Source organism: Scardinius erythrophthalmus (assembly GCF_964197995.2).
Source record: "Scardinius erythrophthalmus genome assembly, chromosome: 24".
Taxonomy (NCBI): Eukaryota; Metazoa; Chordata; class Actinopteri; order Cypriniformes; family Leuciscidae; genus Scardinius; species Scardinius erythrophthalmus.
In genome coordinates, this window is record NC_138244.1 from 27,962,630 (window position 1) to 27,979,810 (window position 17,181).

At 37.8% G+C, this 17,181-nt stretch overlaps 1 protein-coding gene across 1 annotated transcript in view; it reads right to left on the reverse strand.

Moving 5' to 3' along the window:
• Window positions 1–17,181, reverse strand: part of tdrd12 (tudor domain containing 12) — a gene marked incomplete at its 3' end in the record, with an annotated part of 87,445 nt that overhangs the window by 32,288 nt on the left and 37,976 nt on the right. The window contains exons 19-24 of the mRNA XM_081355893.1: window positions 14,441–14,594; window positions 14,223–14,350; window positions 4,764–4,955; window positions 4,515–4,643; window positions 3,693–3,810; window positions 1,513–1,652 (exon numbers count right to left, since the gene is read on the reverse strand). Coding sequence (XP_081212019.1) covers window positions 1,513–1,652; window positions 3,693–3,810; window positions 4,515–4,643; window positions 4,764–4,955; window positions 14,223–14,350; window positions 14,441–14,594 — 861 coding nt within the window. The remainder of the gene's footprint in view (window positions 1–1,512; window positions 1,653–3,692; window positions 3,811–4,514; window positions 4,644–4,763; window positions 4,956–14,222; window positions 14,351–14,440; window positions 14,595–17,181) is intronic.

Here is a 17,181-nt window from a genome sequence, read left to right on the forward strand (position 1 = left end):
TTTAGAGCTTTTGACCATATGGAAAGCTCTGAATTATTTTCTGCCACGCCTGCAGGGACATCATGTGCTCGTACGCTGCGACAATACCATGGCAGTGGCTTACATCAACCGGCAGGGCGGCGTGCGCCCGTCGCTCTTCACGCTCTAGCTCACAAGCTTTTGGTGTGGAACAGACGGGTTTTCCTGTCGTGTGCCTGTGAGAGGACAAACCTTACCTCACTAGGGCTTTCCCCGTGTGTGGTTGCTTCTATAAAGAATGCCAGGGCCGTTTCTACACGGTCCTTATATGGCTGTAAGTGGCATGTGTTTGAAGGGTGGTGTGATGGGCGCGGTCTCACATCATATCAGTGCTCAGTTCCTGATTCTTTGTGTTTCCTTCAAGACCTTATGGATAAAGGCAGGTCATTTTCCACAATCAAGGTCTACCTAGCGGCGATTTCTGCTTGTTATGGGGGCTTTGAGGGCTCAACGGTCGGGCCGCATCCTTTAATCCACAGATTTATGAAGGGTGCCCGTCGCTCCTTGCCAGATATCAGGAGCACTGTTCCTGAGTGGGACCCTCTCCATGGTGCTGGAGGCTCTGTCTCAATATCCTTTTGAGCCTCTGGGGAGTATTTCCCTAAATTTTCCTTTCAAGACGGCGTTGCTCTTGGCCTTGGCATCAGCTAAACGTGTCAGTGAGCTTCATGCACTCTCGGTTCATTCTTTGTGCACTAAATTCTCTCTTAGTGGAGATAAGGTTTGCCTAAAGCCTAATCCGGCTTTTATGCACAAATGCTTCCTTGCGTTCACATCGTGTTAGAGCTATCCGCTTTTCACCCTCCACCTTTTTCCTCCGTGGAGGATCAGAGGCTGAATGCTCTGTGTCCTGTCCATGCCTTATAGATAGATATGGCCAGGACTAGTGCTTTCCGGAAGAGCGACCAGCTCTTTATTTCATAGACGCCCCCTCACAGAGGGAGCCCCATATCTAAGCAACGCCTCTCATATTGGCTTGTGGATGCTATAGCTTTGGCATATGAATCAAAGGGAGTGCATCCCCCAGGGGACATCAGAGCTCATTCCACGAGAGGCTTAGCGGCTTCTTGGGCTTTGTTAAGGGGAGTGTCACTGCAGGACATCTGCTCCGCTGCCAGTTGGGCTTCTCCCCATACGTTTGTGCGTTACTACCAGCTGGACGTCACCAGAACTTCGGTAACATATTCTGTTTTGGGGGTGGGGTCTTCTTAGCCCTTCCCTGTTACCCTCCTTTTTCTTTCCAGTTCATATTGGAGTTAAAGAACAGGGGGCATTCCTGTCACCAAGCATACATTTATATTCCTGCCTGTATGTATGTGTATACTTGGTGCAGGTGGATGCCCATAGGTGGATCTCTCCACTCGATGTTTCAGAGAACAGGGGTTACGACAGTAATATTTTTTGAAAAATACTGTGGTATAAATTTTAGGTCACACCGCCCAGCACTACATCACCATCACACTCAACTACAGGGATGAGCATAAAGCAAATCACCGTGTCTGGAAGGCTTCTGAAGTTCTCCGACATGCAGAAGAGGCGTCGGCCGAACAGCTTGGGGGAGCTGGGGAACCCGTAATGGACCACGCATGTGGCGTCCCGGATACCAAGAGCCTTGAGGCAGTCATTGGTGGTCACTGGAGGAGCAATGAGAGTCAGACAAGAAGCAAAACACTGAATGTTCCCTAATATATGTCCACTAACCTTCCCAGAACATTGGTTTTGGTAACAACCTACTGTTTTTTTTTTTATCATCTGAAACTGAAGCGACTTATATAATGCTATTAAAGGCACAATATGTAAGATTTTTGGATTCAAATATTCAAAAACCACTAGAACAAGGTTATATATTCGGTTGATTTTAAGGCTGCACGATATTGGAAAAAAAATTACATTGCGATATTTTTTTCCCAACGATATATATCGCGATATTGCGAGCCATCAATCCAGGCTAAAGTCAATAATTAGCCTACCATTCCATGTTATTAATAATTTCACTAATAAGCAAGCTTCATTACAAAGTAACAAAAAGGCCACTTAATATTTTATTCCAGAAACATATTTCTCACAGAATTCGGTGAACGTTCTACGCAGGACCTAACGTTCTTCGGGTTCTAGGACCTGAAAAATTATGTTTTCTGTGCTGATTCAGTGACGCGTTCATGTAAACGGCACCTAGACCCAGCAAAAGTAATGATTAATAATATGTAAAATATTACAATGAGACATTTTAATTGTTTATTAATAAACAAGTGTTTTCTGTAAAGATGAAGTTGATAATACTGACTCGCGATATTCGCAGCAGTGATCGGGAGAAATGCACTTTTCATACAGATTAAATATAGCTATATATATTTTTTTAATGGTTCTGTTTAAAAGTAGAGATTTCTGTAGATAGGTTAATAGATATATTTCTATTTTTTATTTATTTATTTTTTTAGGTGTGTGAGGCAAGTAGTACCTTTTACGCTGAGTTTCGGTTCATGGATCATAGCTTATAATCTCCAGTTCAGGCGCTGGCTGGAGTGGCTGCTATATTTAATTTCTATTTAATAAATCCAGGAAATTGGATAATGAAATTCTGATTAAAATTAAGATACAATTAATACAAAACGAAATTCGTTTTAAAGAAAGGCTTTGTGCTTTCTGTTTGAGCTCTCTGTGAAAGTTTTAAAGCAGTCTTTTTGTGCCGCTTTCATAACGGTCGCGTCCGTAATGTCACGTAACATTGTTTTTTCCTCATAAATGCGAACACGAAAAATAAACGAATTTTTAAAAAAAGGCTTTCGTAACGTTAATTAATCTCTAATACATTACTGGTCATCCATGAATATGATTTCTGCCCGAGTCCTTTCGTATTCTCAACTGGCTGTAGAGGTGAAGACATCAACTCCTATGATTCCGCTAAATAAATATGATAGCCAAATTCATCTTTGTTTTGAAAATGCGACCTCTAGTGGCGAAAAATTACACATTGTGCCTTTAACACACACAAATTCACACGAAAAACAAATCAGTTCTTGCATTGCTAATCTGACATCACAGCCTCTTCCTCATAACAATAATGCAGTCAATGAAAAACAAATTTAACTAAAGTTGAATTAACCCATCCAGAATGCTGCATGGAGGTTTTTGTGCAATTAACTAATTAACTGTAATAATTAACTTCAATATCTCCACACATAATGTCCGGTGCTGAAGTACGTACATTAAAACCCGAGTTATGATAAATGTTTATAATCATAGTTTAAATGATACTTGCTTTTTTTATTTTTTATTAAATAATTTAATTATTTTAGTCTTTTTTTTCTATGAGATTCATGGCTTAAGTTTACCAAACAATTTATGGTAAGACTAATTATTGACTAATAGCAGGTAAAGGATGTCAGAGGTTAGAAGGAACATTTCATTTACATAAAGAAAACCTTCTTGGCTATCCAACAGAATGTAAGAACTTAACTTGAACTTTGTCATTATACATATAGTACAACGAAATGATGTTTATTAAATTCATCTCAGTTAAAGAACTAAACAAAAAACACTTAAAACAAACAACAATAGGCAGCATCAAACAGCAGCAATAGCTTAAAAATAACAGGGAATGTCTGCTCTGTAGCTGGAAAAACATCTTGAGGCATTTAGTTTAAAAGCTGAAATGTCAAATAGCACGCACTTACCCAGAATGACCTGCGTTCCATGGCCGATGTCTTTCCTCCACTGATCAATGACGAAGTCAAACTGGTCCGTCACATCTTCATGAGCTTTCAGTGTGAATACGGCAGTGTTGACCACAGCCTGAACGACAGATGGTAAAACCCATCAGATGCAGGAGCCAATCAGCATTACATTAGTGGTTCAATACATTGCCATAATGACAACACGCAAACAGGGTTCGTACAGATACTGTAAAAACAAATACCAGGACTTAAGGACTTTAAGCACTACTTTGTTTGGTTTTCAAGGACTACTATCAGAGATTGCATGTATCAAATAATATCTTTAGTAATTTAAGATTTAATGATTTTTTTTTTAACTCAAATTACAGATAGAAGTATAGATAGAATATATATATTAAATACAAAGTTTATAATGGCTATTATTGTTCAATAAATAATGTTATATTATAATGTTGGCGTACTTATCGAGAAAGGGTCTAATGGGGGGGTTATCAGACGGGCTGCAGTGTTAATTTTTATGTGAAAAGATTGTATTTGTGTTTTACCCAAAAAATTTAATTTCATATTGTATTTAAATAATTCAAGCACTTTTTAAGTACCTATTCTTAATTATGGCTGTTTTCAAGGGTTTTCCAGGAGTTCAATTTAAAAAAGTCAAATTCAAGTACTTCAATCAAGCACCTTGTACGAACCCTGAAACATGGACATACGCTCATGAAATCCTTCTGCAATGTTGAGGATGAAAGCAAAACGTTTGTGATATCAGAAATCTGATTGGTGGATTGTTACTCATCCTTCACTGTGATTGGTGTAATCCTCTACCTTATACACATGCTCTGTCTCCTCGGCCGAGTTGGTAATGATGAGAGTTTTCTGGGGTTTAGGCGGGTGGAAGTCCAGAGATCCAAGCAGAACGGAGATCTTGTCGCAGTCCAGACACAGCTGAACCCTCTGAGACACAGACACACAAGTCAGAGCTTAGAGGACAGGACAGAAACATCAGCACTCGAGAGGACAGGACAGAAACAACAGCGCTCGAGAGGACAGAAACAACAGCGCTCGAGGACTGACCTGATGAACCCTGCCGTACAGCGCGGCCTCCTCCATCACTGTGATGATGACGGAGGGGTAGATCATGTGTTCTCGCACCAGAGCCTGGATCCCGTCACTCCAGCGGCCGCCCACCGCGATGATCTGCCTGGGACACGAGGACCGCTCCTCTCCGGACACCACCTTCTGGAAGTGCTTCAGGATCACCGACATCTACACAGAGACACGTTCAAAACAAATCTGAGGGTCCCTCTTTATATAAGAGAGGACCCTTTCACAAAGTCTTGATGTTGTTTTTGGGCTCTACAAGAAGAGGTTTTCCTGCTTGAAAGTTGATTATTTTTCCCATATTCTCCATTAGCCTTGTTTCCACTGCCGGGCCAGTGTGATCTGGGCTTTAAACGGGCGGGCGGGGCTAATAGCCTCGGACCTGGAGCACCGAGCCCAAAACTTGCTGCGTTTCCACCGTCAGGCCAGAAGCTCTACAGCGCTTCACTAAAACACACCCGTAACACGCCTCTCTGGAACAACGTCACATCATTTCACCAACAAATTAAATCACTGGTAGTGTAACGCCAAGAAATCAATGATAAAATGATAAAATCTTTTTAGCCCCTTTCACACAGCGCGATGATCCTGGGAAATTGCCAGAACGCCTTCTGTGTGAACGCAAAAACGACCCGGGATTGATGCCGGCATCGATGCCGGGTTGGGGACCTAGTAACATTGCCGTGTTCAGTCCCAGAATCTGCGCTGTGCGAACAAAAGCCGTGCGAACGTAAACTCCTCCTCTGTTCGTAACCACTCCTCAAGCACGAGCTGGCTTGGCTTGGACCAAGGTATTCGGCAGGAAAAAACAAACAAAAAAAAAAACAGAAGAGGCCGATCAAGCCCCTGAAGTGACAGTGGAAACGCGACTTGCCCTGGCATGCACTAGCGCGCCTGGTTTTGGCCCATCAGTGGAAATTGGCAATTATTGCAGCTCCTCTCTTCCCAGTCTGTCAGTAACACTCTGTTTAGTTGCTGTCTCTATGAAGCCTCTCCTTCTGAAAAGCACACTGTGCTCCGATTGGTCGGCTGGAGCAGTGTGTTGTGATTAGTCGAGCGCTTCGAGTGTGTTTGGGAAATGTTCCACCCCTTAACCTGTTAACCGTTGCCAGTGCGCCCGCGCACTGAAGCGTTTTTTATTTATTTAATTCAAAATTACTATCAGATTTAATGTTATACCTTGACAAACTATACATAATTAAAAAGATATAATACTCAAGTTTCAGTATTTGACCACTATTGTATTCTGAGAAACTCATAGTGACAGTTATTTCTTAATTTGTGTCAGGAGTTATGAAATGAAAAAATGAGTCGATACCTTTAATATGAATTATGCGCGTTAGCCGCTTTCATTCATAAAAAACTCTGTGCTGTCGTCATGACAGCGATACACAAAACAACGTCCTTCAGGGCTTTAGCTAAAAAATGTGCAGATTTGGAGAAATATTGATAGATTCTCATAGATTCACATCATATTTCTATAGACAGGAATAATATTTATTGAATTTATACCCAAATGCGTCAATGTAATCTTTATGAGCGTTTGGTACTCTGATACTGTGTTATAAATTCATACCAATAGCCTGAGGGCGCTATTATGTACAATAATAGTCCACATATGGAACATAAAGAAAAGCCATGATCATGTGACATTCCAGGACGTCACTGATACAAACAAAGCTACATAGATCGCGCTGTTACATGCAGATAGATGTTTTGAAGATAATAAACATGATTGCAATGATATTTGAGTTACCTGTGTTTTTCAAGCCATGCCAGGTATTTCCATAATAATAGATTATACTTATAATATAATGCTAATCTATATAGACTGTCATTGTGCAGAATACCATACAATAGTATATATTTTTTTTTTTTTTTTTTTTATCTGAAGCCAAATTATATCACAGAAGATTATTTAAAATACTCACTTGCATTATTAAAGTAAGTTTGGAGCACAAACATGGTTTTAATCTCATAAATTGTCGTGTATTGATGGTGTGCTAAGCTAACATGCTAGCTAGCCCAGGTGCACCTGCCACTAGCAGTTATACTTTTATAATTTTTTTAATGCTTACTGAAATGTTTCTTTATTCAAGAAATGCATTTGATACAGGATAAAATGTGAGGTTAACTTTGAGAAAAGAAATTAGGGACTGAAACCCTATGAATAGCCTGTGAATACAGTCGTTAGTAACTATAATGCAGACAAAAGAAATGCATATTTAGAGCCATAACCAGGCTGGAGAGGTGTGAATGTGTGCAGGGGGAGACTGAGACTGAATGGGGCTCGTCTGAACCACAAAACAATAGAGACAAAAGACTGCATAGATGGTTAGAAGTTGACAATAAACATCAGAAGCATTTTAGTGTCAAATCAAAATAAAGTCATTGACATGGTCTTGAAAAACATTAAACTAAATACAGAGTTTTAGACTTATTATCTTCAGATTTTAAACATAAAATGTTTAGACATGTGGCTTTAGCTGTAGTGCATTTCTAGATTGCTACAGTGCCAACTTCAATTTTATTTTCATGAGGATGTTTCATAAAAAATAATTCCTAATAACTTTACAAAACTTTGAAGCTATTTATAAAAAAAAATTTCATTATGACAATAATTAATTCTACATTTACAATAAACTGCCAGGTGTCAGCTTTCAAATGAGATCATACTGAACTGTATCTGTTTCAGTTTGGGTATGTCATTTTTGGGGATTTTTCAAAAGTGGGGTTGCAGCTTAACAGGTTAACATAACCGCCAGTTTCAACACGCATACATAGTCACATATACATAGTTGTTCAAGATGCCCAATTTAAAGTAGGGATGGCCAGTTCAAGCAAAAATAATATTCGAAGATCGCTGGGTTTTATTAGATACATACACACGCATGTATAGGCTACACACCAGTGCATGTGAGCAAAGCGGTGTGACACTTAAATATAACTTGAACTTAAATATATACGTTTCAGATTTATAATGTTATCTTTTTATTTAATCTGTTGATTATATGAAAAGTGAACCGCATGAGATGAGCAAGATAGGATCATAAGATGCCCAATATATCGGGAAACATATGGAGTGGGTCAGACATGATTTTGACCACTTCATTAAGTTTTGTTTTGTAGAAAGCCTTTCTTTAAAGTGAATTTCGTTTTGTATAAATTGTATCTTAATTTTAATTAATGTTTCGTCAATCAATTGCCTGGATTTAATAAATATGAAGCAAATATAGCAGACAATATAATCAGGACATGGAGGCACTAGCTTGTGAACCGGAGCTCGTCTCATAAATGAATGTAAGCTACTCGCCTCACAAACATGAGAAATATATCTATAGAAAGCTTGAAATGTCTAATCTTAAAACAAAATTCAAAACTAAAAGAAATGGGCTACTCTCTGCTTATTAGGGTAATTCGTATGAAGTGTGCATTTCTCTCACATTCACTGGCGTGTCAGCATCGTCAACTTATCTTTGCAGCCAACACTGACACAGAAAACACTAGTTTATTAATAAACAATTGAAATGTCTCATGCATAATCATGAGATAATCACGAGATGCAGAATAGGCAATATATTACGAAAACGCTCATTGTTAAGGTCAGATAAGGCAACGCACCGTTGCTATTGTTTGTGCGCACCGGGAGCTGACACTACGGCAGACAGCAGCGCTGGCTCAAAGAAATATTATGCGGTTCGAATATTAGAGCTTGATGTCTGTTTTAATCAATGTGCATGATCGGGTAATCACCAAAGAACTCTGAAGTGACAACCGGTAAGCTCTGAAGCTCTGTGGGTTAAAAAACGCTGTACTTTGTCATGCTTGCTTTGTCATGCTACCAGATTGTGAATGTAGCATTCAATGACACTCTGTAAATTGTGCCATTGGTTTGAGTAGCGTATCTTCAATTCACAAGGTGTTTATTTGTGTAGTGTGTTAAAATATGTCTATTTTGTTACTATTTGTTATTGGGCTGTGTAATACCAACCAGCTTTAACCCCCTGAGGTCGACGGTATCGCCGGCGATACCAGCTCGCTTTTTTTCAGTTCAGTTCAAAAGAAATTAATTTTGCTCTGTGGACTTTGATATTACAAGCAAGTTTCATACATCAATCGATTCTGTTAAATGTGTATTATTTTTGTGTATACTCACTGCAAAAACAAATTGTTGTGCTTTTTGCCAAATAAAGAAAAATAAACGTGATGCGAGTTCTGCCTTCTATCTGTCAGTGTAGTCCATTCTGAAACGCGTCCGAAAATGAACAATAACTCAGCGAATACTCAGTCAAACAGGCAAACAGACATACAGGCATGAAGCTTGAATTCTCTTCTCTTAAATGAAGTAATTTATATAAAAAACAAATATTCTCATCTTGTGAAATCTGTATTAAAAGAGAGCGATTCCAGTCAACCTCATTACAACTAATTCAAATGTAATGTGACTCCGCCTACGGAGAGCGCGCGCTATTCAAACGCAAATGAATGAGGCAATCCGCGCAATCCTGTGAACGCCCCCATATCAGCACGAGAAACACAAGTTTATTCAGATCATTACTTTAACACCGTCTCGTAGCGCTGTGAGGAATAACAATAATGAAAAAAGTACCTCAGAAGTGCGGGTATATCGAGGAGCGAGCTGAGGAATACTGTAAGTTTTTTTTCTTCTCACGTGAATCGGGTTTCTGTTTATGAATGAATGAACGGCAGAGATGCGCGCTGTTTACCACAGCTCGCAAAAAGACAGTTTAAATTTAAATTGCGTCTCTGTGTGAATGAATGATGATGTTTTAGCAAACTGTATTGCCGTACTGAGTTGAGTAAAAATCGACAGAAATATGTTGAAATAAAATGTAGACTATTTGTATAAGCAACGTTTTAAACTGAAAATAAACATTTATATGCCCTTATATTTCATAAAAACAACGTTACAGTCAGGCGTTTCTGTTTGTGTATGAATGTTTCGGTTTTAGCAAACTGTATTGCTACACTCAGTAAATATCGACTAAAATATGTTGAAATAAAATGTATTTGTATAAGCAACGTATTAAACTGCAAATTAACATTTATATTTCTTATAATAAAAATGAAAGACCTATGTTACAGACATATGAAAGACAACATTTCGTTGATTAGTTTTGGATAGATTATACATTTTTAATGTAAAATATCTGCCACCTCAAATAAGCTTTCAAATAAGTTTTCCAATATTTGCTTATGTTAAATATAATATGTTTTGTCAAAAATAAAGTTATCAAATAATCAATCAAATCCTTAACTTTGAAATATGTATGATAAAATGTATACTTTAGTTTTTACAAAGAAAGATTACACTTGAATTGTTGTAATTGTAACCTTTTTAATAAAAAAAATATATTTACAAGGTAGATGTAAACAAACTATTAAAAGGTAAATATAAGCCTTTTCTTTAAATAACTTTTATTGTGTTTTATTATTGACAAATTTGGGGAGAGGATAAATATTCCAAAACTGAAAATACAGTATGAGAATTAACTGCACAATTACTAGACATGTTTTCCTTGGATATTATAGGCCAAATTGCAAGCACAATATGTGGAAACATTCTTGTGGCTCAGTGACTCACCTGAATGAAAGGCTAATTAAGTATGCAGGCCCCATTGTCTCCTCAGGTGTGAACCACTACATATACATGATCGTTGACGCCCACTCCGCATATGGCCTTTCCAAACAGAAAGTGCTTTGCAAAATTCAAATCAATGTATTGTGTTATGTGAATGATAAGGCAGGGTGATTTTCACTTCATTTTGAAGAAAAAACACTAGGCAATGACATATTTTAGACAAAAGTCTTATTGGCACATATTTAGAATGTGTTTTATGGCCTTATTTCAGAAACTTTAGTTTTTAGTTTTTTCAATAACCATGCATAAACATTATTCTCTCAAAAATGCAGACATGTACATTCTTGTTGCTCACATTTCATGGTAGCCCTGTTTGTGCTAAATAGTGTGTAATTTTTTTTTGCCATTAATATGTTTATAAGCAACTGAAAAAAGCAAAAATGTCTGGGCATGTCAGAACATCTCAAGGACCCCAAAAACACCTTAGACCCCAGAGGGTTAACTGCCTGTGTAACATTTACCAACTCAGACCTATGTGCAATATATTTTAGGCTTGGTGAAATATTGGTTTAATACCATAAATGGTTCATTAACTTAAGGTACTGATGTATTTGATGTAGTTTTGTGGCAAAGTTAAACTTAAGTCATGTTAACCCTCTGGGGACCAAGCTGTTTTAGGGGTCCTTGAGATGTTCTGACATGTCTTCACATTTGTGCTTTTTTCAGTTATTTATAAACATATTAATGGCAAAGGTGTAAATTCACTCTATATAGCACAAACCGGGCTACCATAATATGCGAGCAACATGTATGTAGATGTTTGTATTTTTAAGAGAATAATGTTTATGCGTGGTTATTGGAAAAAATTAAAATGAAAGTTGCTGAATTAAGACCACAAAACACATATTAAATATGTGTCCACAAGACTTTTGAAATGGATGTTGTCCCTTTGAGATCTAGCTTCAAAATTATGTGAAAATAGTCTTGCTTTATCGTTCAAAAAAAAAAATACAATGATTTAAATGGTGTAAAACAGGTTTTGCTTGGAAAGCCAATATGCGAGGGGGAGGAGTAGTTTACACCTTAGATTTCAATGTCCCACCCACTCTGCATAATGACTCTGCATAATGAGCCATTCATTCAGGTGTGACACTGACTGAGCCACAATGCAAGGACAAAAGATGTATTTAGAAGAAGACTTATATTGACCATTTAAGATTTCGCTTACATCTCTCTTGTAAATATGTTTTGCTATTTTATTAAAAATGTTACAATTACAACAATAATTACAATTTCAACAATATTTCAAGTGCACTCTTTCTTTATAAAAAAAGAAAAAGAAAAAAGATTATAGGCCTACATTTTATCATATGTATTCATTAGTTTGAATATAGCCAACATTGGAACATCTAACATCTTAGTCTATGACTTTATTTTTGAAAATTATATATATATATATATATATATATGCGTTAGATATGAGCAGAAATTGCTAAACAAAAGCTTATTTGATGTGGCAGTATATTCTACAGTAGCCTAAAAACTGTACCCAAATCTAGTCAACAAGTGACTGACTGTAACGTTGTTTTTATGAAATATTAGGGCATATAAATGCTAATTTGCAGTTTAATACGTTGCTTATACAAATAAATTTTATTTCAACATATTCCAGTCGATTTTTACTCATCTCAGTAGGCTATAGCAAAGCAGTTTATTCTTTCACACACAGACGCGCGATTCATATTTAGGCTAAACAGTCTTTACAAATATGTACCCTTCATTCATCTCACAGAAAGGCGAGTCATATTATAGAAATGCGATTCATCTTTTTGCGGTTTACATAGGCCTACACTAACGTATTCCACACTTGAGAAAAGAAAACAGCCTACCTCACTCCTCAGCAGGATCTGCTCCTCATATCAGGATATATTGCTCCTCATATCAGCAACATCTTTTCTCCATAAGGTAGGCTATATTATGCCTCACTCGATCGCGACGCGCTTTGTTTACAGCTGATGTGGGGGCGTTTCACAGGTGTGAAATGGTTCTCAGAATTTGCACTTGAATAGCACGCGCTCTCCGGGAGTGGTCACATTACTTTTGAATGGCTCGTAATGAGCTCGACTGGAGTCGCTCTCTTTTTATACAGATTACAGAAGCTGAGAATATTTGTTTTTTATATAAATAACTTCATTTAAAAGATGTGATCTCAAGCTTTATGCCCGTGGGTCTGTTTGCCTGTTTGACTGAATTTTCGCAGAGTTATAGATCATTTTCGAACGCATTTCAAATGGGAGTTTACTGACAGAGAGAAGGCAGAAATCGCATCATGTTAATTTTTCTTTATTTGTCAAAAAACAAAACACTTTATTTTTATTATGAGTATACAGAAAAAAAATAGAAACTGAACAGGATCGATTGATGTATTACACGAAAATGAAAGATCAAAATTAACAGAGCATTTAGTGTTTATTTTCATTGCAAAAAAAAAAAAACGAGCAAAACGCGCGGGCGCGTTTTTGGTCCCCAGAGGGTTAAACCTGCCAATTTTTGCATTTTAATTGGTTTGCTGGTGATTTACACGGTATGTATTAGGGCTGCACGATTTGGGGAAAATGTCATATTGCGATAATTGAGGTCAATATTGCGATTACGATTGTGATATGCGATATAATAAACAAATGGTTTCATGAGTCAACTTGCTTGGTTCTCAAGGAAAATAAATGCACACACAGATTGGTGATAATCAGCTGTTATTGTTATTGTTCGTTCAAGCTCGAAAGAGAACTGTTGCTGTTTTGTGCGCACGCACGATATTAGCGCGAGTCTTTCTGTCTGTCACAGTCAGACATTCACAGGCAGCGCGTTCATTATGGCATACATGTGTGTTGTTCGTTCTACCGCGAAAGAGAACTTGATACTGGCGCGCGTCTATCTGTGTGTGTGTGTGTGTGTGTGTGTGTGTGTGTGTCAGGAGGACATTCACAGGCGGCTCGTTCTTTTATGTCTTATCGCGCATTAATGGTTTAAAAGCATTTGCATTCATAAGTGCGTTAACAGAGCTAATTTGTTTATTTCATATAAAATCGCAGCATTTTGCATAATAATCGCGTAGGCTTGACATCGCGATTGCGATACGATTAATCGTGCAGCACTAGTATGTATGTTTATTTCTTTAAAGGTTTTTCACCTACAGAGCTTAATGCTACAATAAATAAATGGATGGAAATAATAAGGCCTAATCATTGAGTGGAATCCAGTTTACATCTTCAAATAGTGAGAGCCTGTCTTCAAGTGTGGGAAAACGCACAGTTAGACGAGACACTTGACACTCATTATGGTTTAGTATTCTCTCCCATAAATATTAGATTAATGGCTCAACTACTAGTTGACTAGAAAAAAACTTAAGTCGTGCACGGGCAGCCCTACTTATTTCACACATATTTCGAACCAGCACGTCACAAAGGGCGCTGAGTGGACTGAGCGAGCGGAGCGTAATCTTCAGAAATGCGCTCTCCACTCTGGAGGAAATATCACCACTCCGCTCACATGCTCTGGTGTGAGACGATGTGTTCTTCTGTTGTTTGAGAGCTGATTGACAGCTTTTACATGCGTCATTGGCACCGCCACCCTCTAGTTACATGAACGTGTCACCACCGCATCAGAACCCGAAAACATGGGGAAGAGAATAATCGCACAACCTATTCGATATTCTATTAAAAAAAATCAACTAATCGAATATTCGAAAATCGTGACTCATCCCTAATTTAAAGTGGGATAAATTTGGTCTGAAAGGGCACAAACTGTGCACTCCTCCTCTTTGGCGTCACCTGCTCAGGAGCTTGTGAATAAAGGACATCGGCCTCGTCCAGCACCAGGTGACACAGCCTCAGGAACAGAAAGCACTGAGCTTCCAGAAGTCTCATCATGGAGAACGGGGTCGTCACCAGCAGCTGACCTGTAATGGCATCCCAACAACATCTCAGCTTTGGGTTTTGATCCAGACTCCCCACAATCAACAACTCGTGTGCTTCGGACGGACACTCACAGTTCCTCTGGATCTTGAACTTCTTGGGCTCGTCCTGGTCCAGGCCCAGCAGAACACTGGTGGGATGGAGACTTTGAGTGGCTCTGCTGTCCTCCAGGAGCTCCAGCACCGTCTGAACTTTCTCCCAGCCCGGACACAGAATCACCGCCACAGGCTGCAGACAAACACAGTCAAGGTGTAGCGGCACAACTGGGATCAGATCATGACAAGAGGATTAGAGGAAAAGAGTTTAGAACTGTGTGCTCTGAGATGAAAATCACATTTCTGTTCTTGGCCATTTGGTTTTTGGATTTGGATAATACCGTAAACACACTGCAAGGACATATTTAAAAAAACTGTCTGGCGATCACTGAGCCCAGAGATGGAGCTGCACCACAGGAACCAGTCAACCCGTAAGCAATGTTCCCGCTAAGCTGTGCGTGCGCGTGATTGGTTCCTATGGACATTAGGGTGGCCCTTAAGTGTACGAATTTTTTTTTTTTTACGTTTTTCTGCAGCCTGACCCCCTAGATTTGTTCCATTTATGCTAAAAACACCACAGAAAAAAATGGGGCAAAAGTATTAATATTTAGAGGTAGCTCAAGCACATCAAAGTTCGCTGTTTTTGTAGGCAATTCTACAATTCAGCAAAATTCTTCATTCTAAAACGTTTAGCATTGAGCATTGTATTCAATACTATATACAGTTTGCAGAATGCAGGGAACTACACTGCGACCAAAATGGTCGCATATGCGACCTTTTGAAATGCTATTGCGACCCTAATTTTTAATGGGTCGCAAATGTATCACTGATTATTTTTGTACCTATGTTTTAGGCAATATGCTATGATTTACTATGAGCATTTATTAAAACAGAAATGTGTATTTTAAGAATACGTTTTGCAACGTGCTCTGCCTCTGAGCATTCAAAACATCAAGTTAACTTCAGCCCCGCGACCGTTACTTAGATTAAAACGTAGCCTACCATTGTATCAGTGCTGCGCGAGCGGCTCTCTCTCTCTCTCACACAAACACGGACGCGCACACACAGAGAGAGAAGATAATTGTAAAATGAAAATTGACGGGCTATAGTTTACATTTAATATTTAACGTTTTATATTTTAACGTGTTCTAACGTGTGCGTTCCTTCCTCAGCGCGTACATGTGAAGCTCACATGCACTAAAAGCCTGTCTACCAGCGCCTGGATAATGGACTAAGTTATCTTTCGAGTCTTATTGTGCTTATACTGTTAAATACACACAAGGTTTAGATAAACAAAGTCGGTTATGTCTAAAGTGAAAGCAAACTTGAGAAAATTGAGTAAATCTGCTTGTCAAATGCGTGTATATTAGACGCGTCGCGCGCAACTCTGTCCTTAAAGGGATAGTTCACCCAAAAATCATTTACGCACTCTAATGTTGTTCCAAACCTGTATTAATTTCCTTCTAATATTTTCTAATATTAATATTTTGAAGAATGTGGCTATCCAGTAGCTGGTCCCCATTGACTTCCAAAGGAGAAAAATATACTAAGTCACTGGGGTACATCAACTGTTTGGTTACCCACATTCTTCCAAATAACTTATATTTTCAACAGAAGAAAGAAACTCATTTGAGTTTAAAACAACTTGAGAGAGTAAATTATGACAATTTGAATTTTTAGGAGAACTATTCCTTTAATGTTAATAAAACAACAAAATGCAAAGAGAAAATCACTCACTGCTCTTGACTGAAGTAGCTTTAATAAGTATCAATGTATAATTTATACAGTGAAGTCTATTTTGTTTTATTTTCATATTTGTTCATTTAATTACTGTCTTCAATGCTACTGTTAAATACACCTACTGAAGCTGAAAACATAAAACACTGTTTATTTAATTTGTATATTAAGTTGTGTATGTGTAATGTGCATCTTTGATTTTAATATTTAATAACAAAGAAAATAATGACAAATATTTTTATCTTCGTCCCTGTCTGCCATTTTTTTATACGGTATATGTTTTGTTACCCAAGGCTTTGTTTTTAAAATATGGACATAAGTTTTGGCTGTAATGCTCAGTCGCAAAATAGTAAAACCAACATAAAAAAGAATTGTGATAAAATCGTGAATTGTGATTTTCCTGAAAAAAATCGTGATACAATATTTTTGCCATTGGAATAATAAATTAAGTAGCCTATCTTAATTGTACACAGTGTTCCTGTTTTTTGTTTTTTTTGTTTTTTACTGTTTTATGCCATAACAGCAATATTAATATCGGTTATTATCGGTATCGACCACAATTTTCACATCGGTGCATCACTACTTAAGAGTTCAGGAGTCTGCCCTGTGCCAACCATAGCATGTTGAAATCCATTTAGGAGAAAATCTATCCAAACCAATGTTAAAGAAAACAAAAACAAGAAGGCATGTGGTTTAAAAGATGGCAAGTAAAATAAAAAGCACATCTGTAATACAGTTTCATATTGTTTATTATTATCCAGAGCGGCTTACTATAAATAATTTGTGCGACCAAATCATGTTTTGCGTCAGTAACTGAAAAAGTTAGTAGCACAAGTGCCACCAGTGGAAAAGGTTAGTGTAGTTCCCTGAGAATGCATCAAATCACATAGCCTATTACTTGATCACAATTCAATGTGAGTACAATATTAATTATTTAACCAAATATATCTTACACAACATACATTTGACTATTGTAAGATAACTGATGATACGCATCTTTTAACAGATAGTCCAGGCAAAGTAACTCATTTTGGAGCCCAAAA